We start from the raw sequence: 20,092 nt of genomic DNA on the forward strand, positions 1-20,092 counted from the left end.
GCAGTGAGGCTGACGCAAAGCAACACAATAGCCTCTAGAGGCAATTTCGAAACTATTGGGGAAAGATGGGTTTCAATGCCAGAAGTCGGGCAAAGGTTTCGGAGGCGAGGAGAGACATTTTCCTAGACAACAGTAGACTAGACGACTTGAGGAGAAGCTGGTTCGAGCTGAGTGTAGAAGGGACTGCGTTAGGGTTATGCAGTAGCTGCCCAGAGCCAGTTTGGGCGGCTCAATTTGAGCTAAGGTCAAAGCCCGAATTTGCCTGTGGAGTGAGGAGATTTCCTCACTAGATTTTTCTTGCCAATATTTCTTTGTAGGATTGCCAGTTTCGGCATCCCGTTGTACTTAGATTATTTCACTATTGCTTAATAATAAAACCCTCAGCCGCTGCACCGATTTTCCTAGGTTGGGTTTTTGCAGGGACATTGGTCCAAAAATAATTGTTATTTTATGTGTATGTGCTAGCAGTTCTTCGAACGTTTATTCTTCTGCAATTTTATTTGTGTAGATTGCAGTGTGATTTATTCAGTATTTGCCCTAGCAAACAACAAATAAATTGTTAAATTAAATTTACAATTAGGAGAATAATTTCTAGTTGCTGCAATAGGATTTTGGGTTCCGAAATTTTCATAACTTCCACTTCACAGAAGACCTCAGGTTGTTGGCATATTTGTAATTGTTGTAGGAACTACTTCAAGCCAAGTTCTATAGTTGGTGGTCAACCTTAAACCACCATCAGTGGAAGACTTTGGCTTCTACTACCTCAGTTGGTTTGTGGTCTTCCTTGAACCATGATTTTAGAGAGCACATCAAGCCATTGGTCGTATACACCTTTGTATTTCAGCTCTCTTCTTGGACTCATACACACCCCTTCAGATTAATGGGGGCAATGTTGGAAACATAATCCTTTAAGGTGATGTGAATTTGACACGTTCACTTGAGTGGAAGGCAAGAAGCCTCATGTGAACGCCAACAGTGATAGAAGTCCAAGAGACCTCATGGAATATGAAAACCAAGGGTCAGTGAAATGTAATTATATGTTATATCTTGTGAATAATAATGCATCTCACGCTTATTTAAAATCTCCATTTTCTAATTTTGTGAGTTCCAACAAGGTGACCATAAATATCTGCTTGGATTAGTAGTCCCCTTTTAAGAAGCAATGCTCTTCGTTGCACTAAGTTCCTCCATTACATGGTGAAACTTTTGTCAAATTTAGCTCTTAGTGAACCACTTGCGATGGGAAGCTACCTTACTTTGACAACCCAATAGAGTTGTATGTTTTGTTTCTAGGTTCCCTTCTTCTCGGTGCCCATGATTCATTTAATTGCACCCCACTCGATGCTGTTAGGGTTGAGTTATGTAGTGGTCAAACGGTCTACTATCTCTAAGCTGTTTGATATAGGTGAAAAATATGGTTGAAGCATCTCCACATTAATATAGGATGTAAGCCATGGAAAGGTGGATTACTAAATTGAAAAGAATTTTCATTGACAACCTTCGTGATGGTGTAAGGATTGTATTGGAGTGGTATAAGCTTCCTTTTGGTGCCTATTGTTGGAAGATCGAAAGTGGCAACTAGTAATCTTATTTTCCTTAACCTTGATATTTGCTTGTGAATCTTATTTATCTTCTTTATGTTCTTTAGTTAGATTTTTTCATCGAACAATATCAAGATCAATGATAGAAACAATAGATGACACAAATATTAGTCTCTCAGCTAGGGCAAAATCCCTCCAAGGGAAAAACTCAGAAACTCCTCTTAGAATCTTCTTCAAATGAGATACAAAGACCCAAACCCTAGACCAAGTCCTTCTCCTAGTACCAAGTTAGCCCTTCCTCAAGTCCTTTGTTGATTCTGCACCAACCAACTTCAATACTACAATTTCGACTTGCTAGCTTCAATATTGCAACTTGTGCTACAACTTTGACCTTGCAATTTCGGCCTTACAACTTCTTTAGAAAACCTAATCCAACCTTCTCCTAAGATCTTCCTAGTCTAAGACAACTCTTCCCAAGGTCAACGAGGTCTATACAGAGTATTCTCTCTTTCAACTACAAGCTACTGCACTTCGCCCTCCTGTAACTCGGATTTGCAACGTCGACCTCTTCCTACATCCCATAAACCCAATTTTTCGCACGTGTGAGATGTCTTCGTCCTTCTTTCTTCTCCTAGATCTTCGCTCTCCTTTTCTACTTGTTCCATCTATAGACCAAACTTTTTTTTGTGATATCAAACTTATGGAGTGAGTGAGTCACAATTGAGGTCGAACTGCTCCTTTATATAGCCTTCTCAAGGGGTCGAATTCCTTCCTTTAGGTTGACTTGTAACTGTTAGTGTTGACTTGTACTTTTGGAGTTTCCTGAACTTTCTAGACTCAATATAATTCTTTTTACAATTACATTTTGGCTGGAAGGCTCTTATAAACATGATGTTGACTCCTTTGACTCATGACAATAAATCCTAAGACCTAACAAAACCCTATAAGCATGAAGAACATGCTTTTACCTAGAAGGCCATCAATAATTAGCATGAAACCCATGCTTTGATAATAATGACTTCTTATTTTCTTTTCTTGTTTTTTACATATGATACATATTGATGAGTACAACCATTATGAAGACCGAAAGTAGTTACATTTTCAACTCCTATGAGTCGCTCTTTCTACAAGTGCAACCATTCGTTATCACCAACTTGAAACTTGTGTGGAGCCCAACATTTGTCATTAGTTGTGCTTGACGATGGATTTTTGCAAAGTCTCGGGAACACCCTTTCTAGAAGGAAGAGAAACTTTAATCATACTTCTTTAGGGAGCGACACTACTACTTGCTTCAGGGTGGCCTAGCTTATTATAATTCTCAGTATAATGCAACCCCTTGAACTTGTCCTTGGATTCAACAACAAATATCTTGTCGTTACCATCAGACGCAGGTAGTCCTTCTATGAAACCCATCAAATTTTTTTCCCTTTTTTGGTTGGGAATGTGTAGCAGGTGTAACAATCCTAGGGTTGGAATATTTTCACTCTTATTCCTTTGACAAATATCAGATTCTGCAACATATCTTTGAATTTCCTTGCTCATGCCCTTCCAATAGATGACTGTCGAATGTTGTAGTAAGTCTTGTAGAACCCGAGGTGTCCAGCTGCAGGTGAATTGTGAGATTCTTTAAGAATTTTTAACTTAAATTTGGATGTTGGTGTTAGGTAAATTCTACCTTTGTACCACATTATGTCATTCTTCCACTCGAAATCGGTATGTTGATTGATCATGGAATCACAATCCGCATACTTGTCATACTCTACTCGTATTTTGTCCAACCATTCCAGAGAAACTATCATAGCGGCACATGTTGTGTTGTCGTCATCCTTACGTGAGTGTGCATCAGCTACAACATTCTCCTTTTCTTTTTTGTGCAATATTTCTAAGTCGAAAGTTGACAACTTCTCCATCCACTTCTGTTGATAATGTCTTTTGCTGAAGTAAGAATACAAGACTGTTGTGGTTGGTTCGGATTGAAAATTTACTCCCGAGCAAGTATTGGTGCCACTTCGTTAAAGCATGTATGATGGCGAGCATCTCCTTTTGGTATGTTGATTTTAAGCCTTCTCGTTTTGGTATGTTGATTTTAAGCCTTTTGGTGGTTGTCCTGCATCAATACGACTCTAATGCCAAATCCTGAAGCATCACATTCAACTACAAACGATTTGGAGAAGTTAGGAGTCGCTAGCACTGGTGTGGTTGACATTATTTCCTTTAGATTCTCGAAGCACTTGTTTGCTTGGTCATTCCACTGAAAAGCATTTTTCTTTAACAAATTGGTTAGGGGTATTGTCAGATGTGCATAGTTTTTTATAAATCTTTTGTAATACTTGGTTAACCCTAGAAATCCTCTTATCTTGGATACGTTCTTGGGTTTGGGCCATTCTTTGATTGCCTTGATTTTGTTGGGATCCACCTTGACTCCTTCCCTGGATATAACATGTCTTAGGTATTCAACTTCTTTTTGCCCAAAAGTACATTTTGATAACTTGGCGTAGAACTGATTCTTCTCTAATACAAATAATACTTCTTCCAGATGTTTGAGGTGCTCTTTCCACGTCTTACTGTAAACAAGAATATCATCGAAGAAAACTAATACAAACTTCCACAAATATGGGTGAAAAAGTTCATTCATGGTTGCTTGGAAGGTGGCTGGCGCATTTGTTAAACCAAATGGCATAACTTTAAACTCATAATGCCCTTCGTGGGTTCTGAATGCTGTCTTTTTGATGTCTTCTAGTCTTACCCGAATCTGGTAGTACCTTGATCTTAGATCTAATTTTGAGAAGTATTCTGCATCGTGTAGTTCATCTAGCATTTCATCAATGAACGGAATCAAAAATTTATGTTTGATAGTGATTTTGTTTAACCATCTGTAATCTATACACAAACGGAAGGATCCATCCTTCTTCCTGACCAATACTATGGGTGCAGTGTATGGAATTCTACTTTTCGTAATGATTCCATGCTTCAGCAGGTCTTGTATTAATCGTTCTATTTCTGTCTTGTGGTGATGGGGATAACGATATGGCTTAGCTTTTACTAGAGTCGAGTCTGGTTTGACTTCGATGATGTGTTTAATTTTCCTTTCATGGGGTAATTTCATTGGTAGATCTTGAAAAACCTTCTCGTATTTCTGAATCAAGGATGAAATTTCTGATGGCTGGTGAGTCCCTTCTATCGATAATAACTCCAACTGCTGACATTGTGCGACAAATGCTGGTGCTCCCTTGCGAATAAGTTTCTTCATCTGTTGAGCGGAGATGACTTGAGTTGGTGGAGCTTGAAACCCAAACAACTTATATTTCCTTCCATCCAATTTGAATTTAATGAACTGCTTTTGGTGATTTACTGAATACATGCCTAGTGTTTGTAACCATTGTATCCCTAAAACAACGTCTACTCCTCCTAGGGGGACTGTTTAAAAACTGTACTCCATTTCATATTCGCTTAGTTGCAACTTGACTTTTTGGCACTTGCCTACTCCATCTATACGTTTTCCATCTGCTACCATAACTTTTAAATTTGCTACAGGGTAAGCAAAAATATTCAGGGTTTTCGCAACATTGACATCTACGAAGTTGTGCGTACTCCCTAAGTCTATTAGAACGATAACGTTTTGCTTCTTGATGTGACCTTTAAGCTTTAGTGTCTATGTCTTAATTATCCTTGTGATGGCTACAAAAGGAATTCGTGGCATATCTTTTTCTGATTCAGGACTAGGATTTGCATTTTCTTCATTGTTCTCTTCGTCAAAGCTGTCTTTTGAAGATTCTTCTTCTTGTTCAGCCTCGCAGTTGTACAGTTTTTGCATTGCGCATTTATGTCCTGCATAATACTTGTCTCCGCATTTCCAACATTTCCCATCTTTTTTGCTTTCAACACTAGACTGTGGTTTCCTTTCATTGCGCATTAGTGGTGGAACGTACTTGCTAGTGTTCTCTGACGATGGTTTACTTGACTTCCCCTTGGAATAGATGTTAGTTCTTTCGTTACTAGAATATGGTGCTTTGTGGAGTTTATATTGCTGCTCGATAATTATAGCTGCGTGTCCGTCCTCCTTAGTGGTTTTGGGTTTATGCAATTTTAATTCTTCACGAATGTAATCTTTAAGGCCACAACGATACATTTTTAACAGCTCTTCATCTGAGAACCCTCTCTGCCTCACTGCTAATACTTCCCATTCGTTAGTGTATTCACTCACTGATCCTTTTTGTTTCAGGTGAACGAATCTCTCGTAGACATCCTCCTCCTCCTTTTTAGCAAGGCGTTTTTAAAGTTTTGCCAATTGAATGTGCAACTCGTACATTTAGACGACCACCATAAAAACCAATTGTATGCTTTTGCTTCTAGGTAGTTGGATGCAGTCATGACCCTTTCTTGCTCGCCGAGTGTGGGGGTTGCTAAAAAAACAACGTCCATCTTATTTACCCATACGACAACGCCTTTATAGTTCTTACCATCATACTTAGGTAATTCATATTTGATTTTAAGATGGTTCCTTTTAGAAGATTCGGTATAGTACTGGCTTCCTTCAAAGTGTATTTGCGGAATTCACAACTTTTCGTGCATCCGGAACTCTTGATTTGGCGAATTTTCTCCTTTCGTGGTTCGGGGACTTTGCGTGGCTGAAGGTGGATTAGCTCCTCTATTGGATTGTCTCACCATGTCTTTTATGTCTCGAATATTTTGTGCCATGTTGTTTTGAGTCTTCCCGAAATTGTCTTGCTTCCTTTCGACATCGTCAAGGCATTTTCGCAGTGTGTCGAGCTCTTCTTGAATTTTTTTGAATTATCATGATCCATTTTGTTCTTTTTCTTCCTACTGGACCCAATTTTTAATAATTATATATATATATATATATATATTTTTGTATAAATAATCATATAATTATAAATTATATAAAATATATATTTAATTTAAATGTTTAACTTATATTTGGTATAGTCGTTTATAATTATAAATTATATAAAATATATATTTAATTTAAATGTTTAACTTATATTCGGTATAGTCGTTGTCCACCGTTTGACTTGACCTGTTCGAAGTTGACCCGAACGACCTATTCACGAAACTCATGTCGTATCAGATGTCGCGGTCACGTTTGTTGACTATTATGGTGGTGTGCGTAAGTTGAGCAGGGTTCTCGACAGCGACACGACAGGAGACGGGTCAGGGATGGACGCAGATGGAAGGCAGAGGCTGGTTGATGATGGACATAGGAGAATGCAGAAAGGGACGATTCTGAGGGTGCACGAGAGCGGGATTGTGATGCGGTGAACGTGTGCAAGAGGAACACAACGGGGACATTGCAGATAGATGATGGGGCTTGCATCGAACAACGGTGGCTCGATGATTGTGGAGGGCCCGCAGGGCCAGCGTCCCACAGGGGGTGTGGTGCTGCCTGAAATGGGTGGCTCTGATACCACTGCTGTAATTTTTCTTGTACGCTTGATTTCTTAGACTGCAGGTAATTGAAGATACAATATAATTTATGTGTATAAATATTTTTTATTAATCTGAAATGAATGAATGCTTTACATGGCCATGGCGGTTCTCCTTATATAGGAGTTGATTGGCCATGCCAATGTAGAGGTAGTGATTCGAATCCCCAGAGGGTTTGCGCAGTTCAGGCCAGAAGGGCTAGATTTTCGTGGTAAATCTCTCTCTAAGTGAGTCGACAGAGAGGTAAGATTTCTGGATTAAAATCTGTTAGCGACAAAAGGAGCAGTGCAGCAGAAGATTCAACGAAGAGAGGTTCCTCTGGTGGGACGCAATTTTTTCCTGTAGTAGTTGTTGGGGCAGGGTAGCATCAGAAATCGTTTGAAAAATAGCGCAAAGATGGATACTTAAAGTGTCTCAGAATTGTCTTCCAGATTAGAAGACGAATTCACATGCTTAGCAAATTCAGCGTCAGCAGATGTTTGGTACATTGATAGCGGGGCTTCAGCTCATATGATTGGAGTACGAAAACATTTCTCGAGCTATCAAGAAGAACAAATGGATTTCTAGATTACTATGGGAAACAAAATGAATTGTACCCCAGTAGGTTGAGGTGCCATAACATTTCAGACGGAAGTAGGGACCAACATCCGAGCCATCAATGTTTTGTATGTGCCAGGATTATGAATGAATCTGATTTTAGTGTCCTAGTTACAGGACAAGGGATATGATGTATACTTCATTGGAAAGAAAGTATAAGTCAAGCATCCAAGCTAGAAGAAGAAGAGAAATTGGAATTCAAAGCAACAAATTGTATAGGTTGCAGCTTGAATCTCCAATGGCACTGATAGGGAACAACTATAATGGTGGAAAGGAATGAAATGAATTATGGCACAGGCGAGTGGGACGCTTACACCATGGAGCACTGAGGATGCTCAAAGAGACTGTTATAGGAGTACCAACCCTTAGTAGTGAGCATGATGATTTATGCAGAGGATGCGTACTAGGGAAGTACGCTAAACCAACTTTTTCTAGAAGTAACAATAGAGCAGAATGTGTATTGAGATTGATACACTCAGATATTTGTGGTCCAATGTCCACAAGAGCTCTTAATGGTGGTGAATACTTCGTCACCGTTATTGATGGTCACTCTAGGAACACTTGGATCTATTTCTTAAACACCAAGGATGAGGTCTTTGATTGATTTAGAGAGTTTAAGGTTCTCGTTGAAAATATGACAGGGAAAAAGATAAAGGTATTGCATTCAGATAATGGTGGAGAATATACGGACAAAGACTTCACAAATTTTTGTGCAAAGGAGGGTAACAAAAGAGAATAGACAACTCCATATAATCCGAAGCAGAATGGAGTAGCAGAGTGGAAAATTAGAACTATTGTTGGGGCAACCAAAGCTATGTTGTATGATCAAAACTTGCCTAGATTTTTGTGGGCAGAGGTATGCAACGCAACGGTATATATCCAGAATATAACTCCTCATAGAGCATTGGGGAAGAGAATGGTCGAAGGTGTCTTCACAGGGAAGAAGACGGAAATAAGTCATCTCATGATGTTTGGAAGCATGGCATATTGTCACATTCCAGACGAAAAGCACAGTAAACTGGATCAGACTGCAGAAAAGGGGTACCTCGTAGGATATAGTGAGACCTCAAAGGCATACATAATCTACATTCCTAGAAGCAGGAAGATTGTAGTAAGGCGGGATGCGAAGGTCATGGAGGATAGAGCCTTCAGGAAATCTCGAGAGATGCCAGCAAAAGGTCAGTCTTAAGAGGTTCCATTAGTCCAGTAGCAGTAGGGGTTGCAAGGAGGACAAGCAGGAGTACAGACACCTGGATCGAGTATAGTGACTATTACCAGTATTTCATTAGAAGAAGGAAATCCAGATAGTTCTCAAGAGATGGAACAGTAGGATCAGGAGGAGGAGTTGATTGAGCCTCCCACCACTAGTGGTAGAACCAACAGAGAAGTACGACAGGCATTGAGGGACGCAAAGGAGTTTGTTGGAGCTCCTAGAACCGAGAAAAGGCAACGTAGACAACTTGATGGATACTAGGCCTTGGTAGATCAGGTTGAAGAACTCTTTGGCTTTCAGGAAGCCGTAAAACACCAAGTTTGGGTGGGATGCCATGGTAGAAGAGTACAATTCTATCGTGACGAACGATGTTTGGGAAGTAGTACCTAGACCAGAGGATAGATCAATTGTAGGATCAAGAGAGATCTACAAGATCAAGTATGCTGCAGATGGCAGTATAGAGAAGTACAAAGCTAGGTTCGTGTCCAAGGGGTACGCACAGAAAGAAGGAATAGACTATGAAGAGACCTTCACCCCAGTAGCTCGTTATACCTCTATTAGATCCTTTATATCCCTAGCAGCTCAAATGGGATGGGAGATTCACCAGATGGATGTCAAGACAACATTGTTGAGCAAGGTGATAGAAGAGGAGGTGTATATAGAACCAGTGTTGCGAAAATCGCGATAATATCGAAAAATCACGATTTTTTGAGTTTGGCGATGTCATCACCCGATTTTTACGTTAATTTTTGTTTTTTTATTTTGTTTTGTTTTTTGTTTTTTTTTTTGTTTTTGTCGCAAAAAATCGGGATAACTTGAAATAATTGCGATTTTTACGAAAAAATCTTGATATATATATATATATTGCCGATTTTTTGATGAGGAGGAGGAGCAATAGGAGGAGGAGGTGACACAACCTACCCAGGCTAGCCGTGTCACTAGTAGAGGACGTAGTCTACCTCTTGTAGCCCCTAGTTCTTCAGCTTCTAGAGCACAACAGAGTCCACTGCTGACTCCACGGACATCTACATCTAGAGGGAAAGCTATTGCATTTTCTCGCAAGAGGGGTAGAGGAAGTCAGTGGTACTAGTTATTTGGTTCATTTCATTGTATATGACATTATGACTCATGATATGAGATACACTATTATATTTTTTGTTGATAAGCTTGTTCCTCTTGATAGAGTGGATGAAGCTATATGTGGAACAATTCCTCTCTACTGCAGAGGAACTAGGAACGTCTTGTGAATGGAGTGAGGGGCCAGGGCAAATAATGAATTAAATTTATAAAAAGACGAATTGAAACCCTAAAGTATTAAAACTAATGTTAAATTTTAATTATAAACAAAAGTTTATTTAAAAAAATCCGGCCCCTGGACCCCCCAGGTCCCCTCTCGACCCCCTCGATCCCCCACGTCCCCTCTCGTCCCCCCTCGACACACCCCCCCCTGACCCCCCACAACCACCCACGACCCCCTTTTCGGAAATGACCCCTCAGCACAAAGAAATGACCCCTTGGCACATCCCCCTGCGTACCTTGTTTTTTGGAAGTGTGGGGAAACGACCCCTTCTCGTCCCCAAGTCCCCGGAGCGCGGGGGAGCTAGGAAACTAGACCCCTAGGGGGGGGAGTCCCTGTGGTACACTGATCTAATTTGGACTGTTGATTGATCAACGAGAGGATTATAAGAGAAGGCTTGATGGGCACTTGGAGAACACACTAGAGGCAGATACTTAGTTACCTGAGTAAGATCGGTTTTCGCACTGGTCGAAGTTCGGCAAGAGAAAATCGAATCAAAGGGAGAGTTGCAGGTGGAAAAGAGAGTGAGGGTAATCAACATCAGTTAGGGGTGCAGGAGCAGAAGATGCAGAGTAGAGGTAGTACAACGCAAAAGCTGTGACGTAGAGGAGAAGACGCAAAGGCAGTTTGACGTTGGGACTGCGCAGTCCTCACGCAGGAGCTGACGCAGTAAGAGGCAGAGGGGGCAATAGGTCCTCTCTTGGATCAGAAACCAGCTGGGAAGTGTCTTTAAATTTTCTCTCAAAGATTCCTCTTTTATTCTGTTGGTTGTAACTTGTACATGAGATTTTTGCTGAAGAATAATAAAGAAACCCTCATTTGTTGCACCGGTTTTCCCACATTGTGTTTTTCTGGGGATGATTGTCAAAAAATAACTGTGTCATTGTGGTTATATTTGTGCCAGTATTTTTCTTTGCATTTACTTTCTGTAGTATTTTAATTGTGAAGGCTGCAGTAGAATTTATTTCGATATTTGCCGTAAGAACACTGGAAATAACTTATTTCTGAGTTAATAAGTAGAAGAAATAATATTAATCATTGTAGTTGGATTTCTATTTAGAAATTTTCACACAAATGGACTTGCAGATCACTATGGGCAACAAAACTAAGTGTACTCCAGTAGGGAGAGGCACCATAGATTTTTAGACGGAAGCAGGAAGTAGTACTAGCGCCACGAATGTACTGCATGTGCCAGGATTAGGCATGAACCTAATTTCAGTGTCCCAGTTGCATGACAAGGGATATGATGTATACTTTGTGGGAAAGAAAGTATATGTCAAGCATCCTACTTGGAAGAAGGTGAGATAGATTGGAGTTCGAAGCAACAAGCTATATAGATTGCCGATTGATTCTCCAATGGCGCTGATAGGTAGTGATAACAACAATAGAAAGGAGCTAAATGAACTATGGCACATGAGGATGGGATACTTGCAACATGGAGCACTCAGGATGCTCAGAGAGACTGTAACAGGAGTTCTAGCTCTTAACAATGAGCACGATGATCTATGCCGAGGATGTGTACTTGGAAAGTACGCATAAACAACGTTTCCTAGAAGTGATTGTAGAGCCAATGGCGTGTTGGGATTGATACACTTAGATATTTGTGTCCCTATGTCCACCAGAGCTCTTAGCGGTGGCGAATATTTCGTCACCTTCTTTGATGACCATGCTAGAAAAACTTGGATCTACTTCTTAAAGACCAAGGATGAGGTCTTTGATCGGTTTCGAGAGCTTAAGGCTCTCGTAGAAAACATGACAGGGAAAGAGATCAAGGTACTACATTCAGATAATTGTGGAGAATACACGGATTCAAAATTCACAGATTTTTGCGCAAAGGAAGGTATCAAAAGAGAGTGGATTACTCCCTACACGCCACAGCAGAATGGAGTAGCGAAGCAGAAGAACATGACCATAATCGGGGCAGCAAAGGCCATGTTGTATTATCACGATTTTCCTAGATTCCTATGGGCAGAAGCATGCAACGCAACAGTGTACTTTCATATCAGGACACTCACAGGGCTTTGGGGAAGAAAATGCCAAAGGGAGTCTTCTTCAAGAAGAAAACCGAGGTAAGTCATTTGAGGATATTTGTGAGTGTGGCCTATTGTCACATTCCAGATGAGAAGCATAGTAAGTTAGATCAGACTGCAGAAAAGGGCTATCTCGTAGGATATAACGAGACCTCAAAGACATATAGAGTCTATGTTCGTGGCAACATGAAGATTGTAGTGAGGTGAGATGTAAAGTTCATGGCAGACAAAGCTTTCAAAAGATCTCGAGAGATGCCTATAGGAGATCAGTGATCAGATGTTCCTTTAGTCTAGTAGCAGCAGGGACAGCAGGTAGAACAAGCAGGGGGACAATCACAGGAATCGAGTACCGTGATCAGCGCTTGCATCTCCTCAGGAGCAGGAGATCCAGGATGTTCTCAACAGACAGAGATGCAGGTATAGGTAGAGGAACAGATTGAACCTCGCACCACCAGTGGTAGGACCAATAGGGAAGTGTGTCAGACCTTGAAGGATACGTAAGAGTTTATCAGAGCTCCTAGAACTGAAAAAGTCAACGCAGACAACCTGATAGATAGTAGGCCTTGGTGGCTCAGGTTGCAGAACCCTCCAGTTTTTAGGAAGCCGCACAACATCAGGTGTGGGTGGATGCCATGGTAGAATAGTACAGTTTTATCTGACAAATGATGTGTGGGAGGTGGTGCCTAGACCAGAGGATAGAATAGTTGTGGGTTCTAGGTGAATTTACAAGATCATATACGTTGCAGATGGCAGTGTAGAGAAGTATAAGGCTAGATTCGTGGCAAAGGGGTATGCACAAAAAGAAGGAATAGATTATGAGGAGATCTTCACCCCAGTTGCTAGATATACCTCTATCAGATCCTTCATATTCCTAGCAGCGCAGATGGTATGGGAAATTCACCAGATTGACGTTAAGACAACATTCTTGGACAGGGTGATAGAGGAAGAGGTGTACATAGAGCAACCTGAGGGCTTCGAGACTCATGAGAAGAGAACTCATATATGCAGATTGAAGAAAGCCCTGTATGGGCACAAGCAGGCACACAAGGCATGGTACGGTCGGATTGACAATTACTTGCAAGAGTTGGGATTTGTCAAGAGTGAGGTAGATCCCAACCTCTACTATTTGATGGTGGAGAATGAGCCTTTCATTCTGGTTTTATATGTGGATGATCTATTTTTGACAGGATCATCGATGTTGATTGAGGATTGCAAAAGGGACCTTGCAACAGAATTTGACATGAAGGATATGGGGCTGATGCACTATTTTTTGGGGTTGGAAGTATGATAGAAGAATGGGAAAATCTTCCTTGGGAAGGGAAGATATGCTACAGAAATTCTAAAGAGATTCAGAATGCAGGATTGTATTCCCATGCTAAAACCCATGACTATCAACTGGAAAAGGATAGATGCCTCAGGGGACAGGGAAGTCGACCCCACCTTGTATAGACAACTAATTGGGTCACTCATGTATCTGGTCAACATCAGGCCAGACATTTGTTTTGCTGTCAATACCCGTAGTCAGTTCATGGTGGAACTGAAAAGGGTATATTGGGCAACAGCTAGGCACATTCTCAGATACGTGCATGGAACAGTCAGACTCAGGTTGAAATATACTCGAGGAGATGATGTCAGGTTGAGCGGATTCACAGATGTAGATTGGGCAGGTAGTTTAGTGGACAGGAAAAGTACCTCTGGGTATTGCTTTATCGTTGGATCAAGGATGATTACTTGGTGCAAGAGGAAGCAAAGGTTAGTAGCATTGAGCTCAGCAGAAGCATAATGTATGGGTGCTAGCACAACTACGCGCGAAGTTATATGGCTTAGGAAATTGCTGGTGAGTTTGTTTAGAAATAAAATGGGAGCGACTAGTGTTTACTGTGATAATCAGAGTTGCATAAAACTCTCTGAGAATCCAGTATTTCATGATAGGTCAAAGCTCATTGACATCAGATGTGATTTCATCAGGGATTGTGTTCAACATGGGGCAGTCCAGCCGCTGTATGTCCCCACAGGAGGTCAGGTGGTAGAAATACTCACGAAAGCTCTAGGGAGAGCTAAGGTCATCCAGTTCAGGGAACAAATAGGTGTGGTGGAGAACCTGTTTCAGTAGCAGATGGATTCTCAATTGTAGCAGTAGCAGATGAGAGGGAGTTGCAGTGTAGAGGCAGTAATTGACAACAATTCAGTAAGGTCAGCAGCAGCACAGATGCGACTCATATCATAGTTGCACAGTAGTGATGGTCAGAGTAGCCAGACATCAACAACGTGACAAGAGGTAAAGCAGACACAAGGTGTTGCTTCAGTGAGTTGCAACACTAGAACACATTCTTCGCTAAGAGGGAGTGTTGATTTTTACTGCATCGGATGTGTTCTAACCACAAAATTTTGTGGAGAGGCTAGAATAGATGTGTTCTCCAAAACCCAAAAATTGTTTCTGGAAATTCCACCTAGAGACAACTTAATTAAAATAATTAACTTTTTTAAATGATTCTCCCAAGACTAAGGCATTGATCTACCAAGAGGTGGTCACTAAAAATTAATTCCTTTTCACCTTCTTCTAGGTCTAGCCAAGTTGGGTTATGTAGGGCATCATTTTCTTGATAAAATAGCCCAAGAAATAGTTTGATCTCCTAGCCTCTCTTGTGCTGGTGTGTCCTCAAGGCCTCCAATTTTGAAGCCATTCCGACAGTGGGGTTGTGAGATAACCCACGCCCTAGCTTTGAGATCAAACTTTGCCCTAGTGTTCCCAAGGCTAGTGCCTCATAGGATCAAATTGTCATCTCTTCTTGCCATAGCCAGAATTCATCTAGCAAAAATATATTTCCCTCTCTCCATTGTGAAACAAGATAGAATTCACCTTGATAAGAAAAGATAATGATAAGAAAAGATAGTCTGGCCTTTCTATGATGTTTCAAAACAATAATCGTTTGTGTCATTATGTATATTTCTATCTTTGTTTCATATATTGTGGGGGTAGGTATCAACATATTTTTTCATAATTTTCTTGAAATTGTTTTCTGGAATAAGCAAGAACAGATTCTTGGTAATTCTCTTTTGTCCAGTTGTTTCTGTGCTCACATAGCCGTTGGTGCATCTCCACATGGGCTTCTCCGATCAGCTCCTCTCTACTTACTCATAAAAAAAATATGCAATTTTTTAAGCTTTGTATTTCTTCACTTTGGAAAATCACTCTTATTTTGATTTTAATGAAAACTTATTGGGAACTTTTATAAATTTATTTTGCTTTTATCTAAAGTAACTTAGACTTCACCTGGGCTTTCCTTGTCTTCTCATGCTCAAGGACTCCAATATTTTTCTTATAACATGTTGGTTTTCTAATGATAAGCACAAGTGGAAGATAAGAATGATTATTTTGTTTTTCAAAGATCCACGTATGCAATGGGGAGATACTCTTATATTTATTCATGAGGTGTTTTATAATACCTTCCTGACCTAACTATTTTTATCTAATGACACATTATGATTAATAAGTATTTATTATAGTCTCTTTAACATGTTGCAATTTTATCACATTAAACTAAGTAATGGGGTTTTATTACTCCAACAATGTTGACATTGCCATGTTTTAAATACTGGTGAGTTGTATTATGAGCTGTAGGAATTTAGCCGTTATAAATCAGTAATTGATTATTTCATGCTAAGAACAACTGTGTCTGCCGCTTATGGTCTTTTTATGTCATGCTGCATAATAAGAATGAAAAAAAGAGAGACTAACAATTAATAATAATAATTAGGAAGGAAACCATGAATTTGCAATGGTCCTAGAGTGATTTTAGAAAGCTTATTTATTGAATGTCTATTTTTTTGCATTTGGAGATCTGTGTGTGCAAACAGGCTGTGTTGTACTCTACAAAGAGGTGTTGGTTGTGGTCAGCTATTGATTTGAAGGAATGCATGCACAAGTTTTTTGGTTGTTTGTTAATTTTAATGTATTTTGCAAAACGGAGTCCACATTACCATAGATTATCCATACTTGTTTTTGAAATTTTAGTCATTCTTTATTCTAGGTACACTTCTAAGATGCTACTGGCAGCTATTGATGAACAACATGGAGGCACTTATGATTTCCTTTACTTGCCAATTGATTTTAAGGCAAGTTTAATAACTCTGTCAAAGCAAATGCTGGTTTTCTTACATTAGAGGTAGTGTTTTGTTCCTCTCAGTTTTCTAAGAGGTTAATTTCTGTTTACAGAATAAATGCAACGTGGGCTATGCTTTTATAAATATGACATCTCCATCTCATATCATCCATTTCTATCAGGTCTGCTCCTTTGAACCCTTGGAAGAATTTTGAGTTTTAGAATTTGTTAATTTTATGGTTTCTGTTTTTGTTTGACATATGAAGTTTTATATTATAATGGTGTTACCTTTAATCAAATATGTTAAACTAAGAGTTCATTTTCCCTTGCACACAGTAGAACATAATTCTTCTCACTAGAAGTTGAAAAGCAGTATGTAAAAAGGAGGTGGGCAAAAATTGGGAGAAATGATGAAATTATGAACTTTAGCAAAATGGGGTATTTTTAATCTTATCACAGCTTGGGAATGTTTGGAATGGGCAAGAAAAATGAAACAGAATATTTTCATCCTGAAGATCGAGTTTGATGGGGCCTATGGCAAAAATGGGATTTGTTTCTTGGCATGTTTCAGTGGTTGGGTATTTGTAGTGTTTTTACACAAGCAGTCAAAATCCTCTTATCGAATTGCTTCACCATAGTCTGTGTTAATTGTGCATTTTCAAATGCAATTCCCCTTTATAGAGATGCATTGGTCAGGGCTGTTTACAGGTTCCATCTCTATATCCAATATCAGCAGCTGCATTGGAGTATGTCCTGAAGGCTTCACATGTTTAGGAGCATGTTCAAGGAATTATTCCTCCAGAGGGTGGTCAACTACATATTACCCATTTTCTTGATGATTTTGCACTTACCCTGGTCCTCATATGAAAGATTCTTCCAATGGAATGACGATCCGCCTATATACTTTTGTTAGATAAGCTGAAACCGTGGCGAGTGAAGAAAACATAGTAGTTGTTTCAATTGGCCAAGAAGATCCCTTGAATGGCTTGATAAAAAAGGGAAGTTTATATGATCAGGTCAGAAAATAAGGTATTTGAAAACCCCCCTTGGCATTAATGTGTAAGATAAGGATATTGTTGGAGAATCAAGTAGGGCAGCTATTAAAACAATTCTCCTTTTACTTAATAACTGTTTGTGAAGTTTAGTTAGCTTCTTATTATTCTTTGATAAGTTCTCTTCATCAAACAATTATCAAGAGCATAAACCATAAAAGACAATGGACACAAAATATAGGCTCCAAGCCAGGGCAAAACCCCTCCAAGGGGAAAACTTAGAAAGAACTCTTTTTATAGAATCAATTCAAATGAGGAATCCAAGACCTAAAGACCAAAGTCAAAGCCTCCTCCTAGCTCCAAGTCAGCCCTCCACGAAATCCTTCCTTCAGCAAGTCAAAGTCTTCAAAATCAACGAAAGTCAAATCTGCTCCAATCATAGTTTCAGCCCTCTACTTCATACCTGCAATTCTCAGCCTCCCAGCTGCTGCGGAAACCCTAATTTTCGCACTTGTGATAGAATACAAGCCCAAAAATGAAATTTTCTTGTTTCTCTTTGACTTTCTCTTGCTTCTTTGCCCTTTTCTCTTCTTGCTTCCTCTTTCTTGTTGAGATCGAACTTCTAAGTGTGTCCAAATGGATCGAAGTTCCTTCCTTTATACCTTCCTCATGAGGTCAAATAGGCCTCTTCTAGGACGACGTTTCACTGGGAGGGCCGACTTGGTCTTGGAGGTCAATTTGACTTTCTAGACTCAAGGATAATATCTTTTACATGTTACAACTTGGCCAAATGGGTCATATACAAATGATAATGGCTCTTTTGACTCGTGAGAAATATATTTTTGGCTTGACAAACCCTAGGAACATGAAATATGTGCTGGACGCTAGGAAACCGGATTCGTCCTAAACCCCCTGCGAATCTCGAATCCGGCGAATCCGACACGATTCAGTTCGGATTCGTGTCCAAATCACAGGACACGGACACGTCGTGTCTGAGGGCGTGTTGCGATTTTCAGGGGCGTGTCGCGATTTTAGGACACGTGTCCGGTTTCTAGGACTCGCTAAGCTCAGCGCGGGTATGAAAAGGGCGTGTTTGCTCATTAATATTTTCATTTGGTAAGTGATTTGTGCTGTTGCAGCAAGGAGTAGAGCATTTTGGCAGCTTCATAATCAAGTCTAGGCCCTAGTATTGATATGCTATTCATGGTAATGTTAAATTCTTAAAGTAAAAGTGACATTCTCCTTAATCTTCATTTTCATCCTTTTACTTAAATTTTTAACATTACCATGAAATGACTCAGGATGTTTGAGAGTGGTTCCGGCCTCATTGGATTTCATATGGAGAAAGTAGAATTTTAGATTTCATTCAAAATCCAGCAGACTTATCAGTTTTTCAGGATTTTAGGATTGGGGGATTGCAATGTTTCCATTGAATTTTGTCATGTATTAGGGTATGGAACTCGTATTTAATCAAGAGCACCAAACCAAGAGCTTCTGAATATGTCGCTCCCGCTCCCGTTTTCGCTCCCGCTCCTCGCTTTCGCTCCCGCTCCCAAGTAACACTGTTCCTGATGATATGGGTCTGGACACCATTGTTGAGTTGGCATTGGCCAACATGGATCTCAATGATCCAGTGCAAGAACCTGTTAGATTTGATGACTTAGAGGGGTCAGCCTCCATACTAGCAGATGCAAAGGCGACTATGGATACAGGGGAGGAGGAGGATGTAGAGGAGAGCAGTGGGGACCATGATGATGGGGTCAGTGATGCTGATTCTGATGCTGATTGATGCCTTGAGGCTTGTATACCTGTAGTTGTTTTATATTTTCTATTTCTATTTGCCATTGGCATTGCACCAACACTACCTATGTAACACATTTTGATTTGATGACTTAATGAGAAAACTACAGTTGTCAGTGTGTTTATCTTACTATCTTGTAGTTGTAAGTTGTCTTTCAGTTATGAATTATGAATCATGATTTAAATTTTTAATAGATTTATCATTTATGTGACCAGTACCAGCATTTATTTGAATTTTGTATGTACTATGCATGCTAATAGCTATAGATGAAGATCTATGTTTGAAATCAATAAATTTGTATCATTAATTAAAATTTGTGTAAGAAATATGATAATATATATATATATATTTTAAATATATAGTATATATATATATTTTTTAATAAAATAATATATAACGTGTCCTAACGTGTTCTGTTCCGGGGGGTCAGCGTGTCCCGAATCCGACACCACGAATCCCGAATCCTACGTGTCCCGAATCCCCGTGTCAGGTGACTTAGGCTGGACGTAGTAAACCATTCAAATGAAGCAAGAAACCGATACTTGAGAAATAATATTTTTCTTTCTTCCTTTGCTTGTAGCATAAGATATACATAATGACATGAGTACAATGACAATTATGAAGGCCGAAACTAGTTACATTTTCCAACAGCCTTTATTAACGAGGGAGGTATTCATAACTGTACAACTGTACAAGGATATTCTCAAACTGAAGAGTTCTAATAAGAAGAGTCGGATTGATAAGCCATCTTTTAGCATCAACATTATAACCAACATTTCCAACATAGTAAGGCCTTAACTGACAAGCTCTATCTATATCAGAGCATAGTGTTGGGAGCCTCTACGTTAGACACACTACCTCTTAAGGCACATACCCCATCTGCATGTTCACTAGGTATGTCCTTTTAGGACTATTCTTTTTGTGGATTTCCAATCCTCAAAGAATATCGGTCCTCTTCGACCACTCTCATCTTGGATACCTTCTTAATCCTCAAAGAGTTTCGGTCCACTTCCTATCTTTGTAATGACCCATTTCGAAATACACATAGAATATGATTACTAGCATGCGTGGGA

General features: G+C 39.8%; 1 protein-coding gene across 4 annotated transcripts in view; it reads left to right on the plus strand.

Annotated features, from left to right (window-relative positions):
• Positions 1–20,092, plus strand: part of LOC149217642 (protein MEI2-like 2) — a 266,211-nt gene that overhangs the window by 163,901 nt on the left and 82,218 nt on the right. For all 4 annotated transcript variants that reach the window (XR_016251281.1, XM_089393016.1, XM_089393017.1 and 1 more), the window contains exons 11-12: positions 16,155–16,239; positions 16,340–16,408. Coding sequence is in view for 3 of the 4 variants with exons in the window: in XM_089393016.1 (XP_089249142.1) it covers positions 16,155–16,239; positions 16,340–16,408 (154 nt within the window). In the remaining variant the exon portion in view is untranslated. The remainder of the gene's footprint in view (positions 1–16,154; positions 16,240–16,339; positions 16,409–20,092) is intronic.

The sequence above is a fragment of the Pinus tabuliformis genome, chromosome 1_1, assembly GCF_031772625.1.
Source record: "Pinus tabuliformis cultivar Carrire ecotype Pingquan chromosome 1_1, CPIR1, whole genome shotgun sequence".
NCBI classification, from domain to species: Eukaryota; Viridiplantae; Streptophyta; class Pinopsida; order Pinales; family Pinaceae; genus Pinus; species Pinus tabuliformis.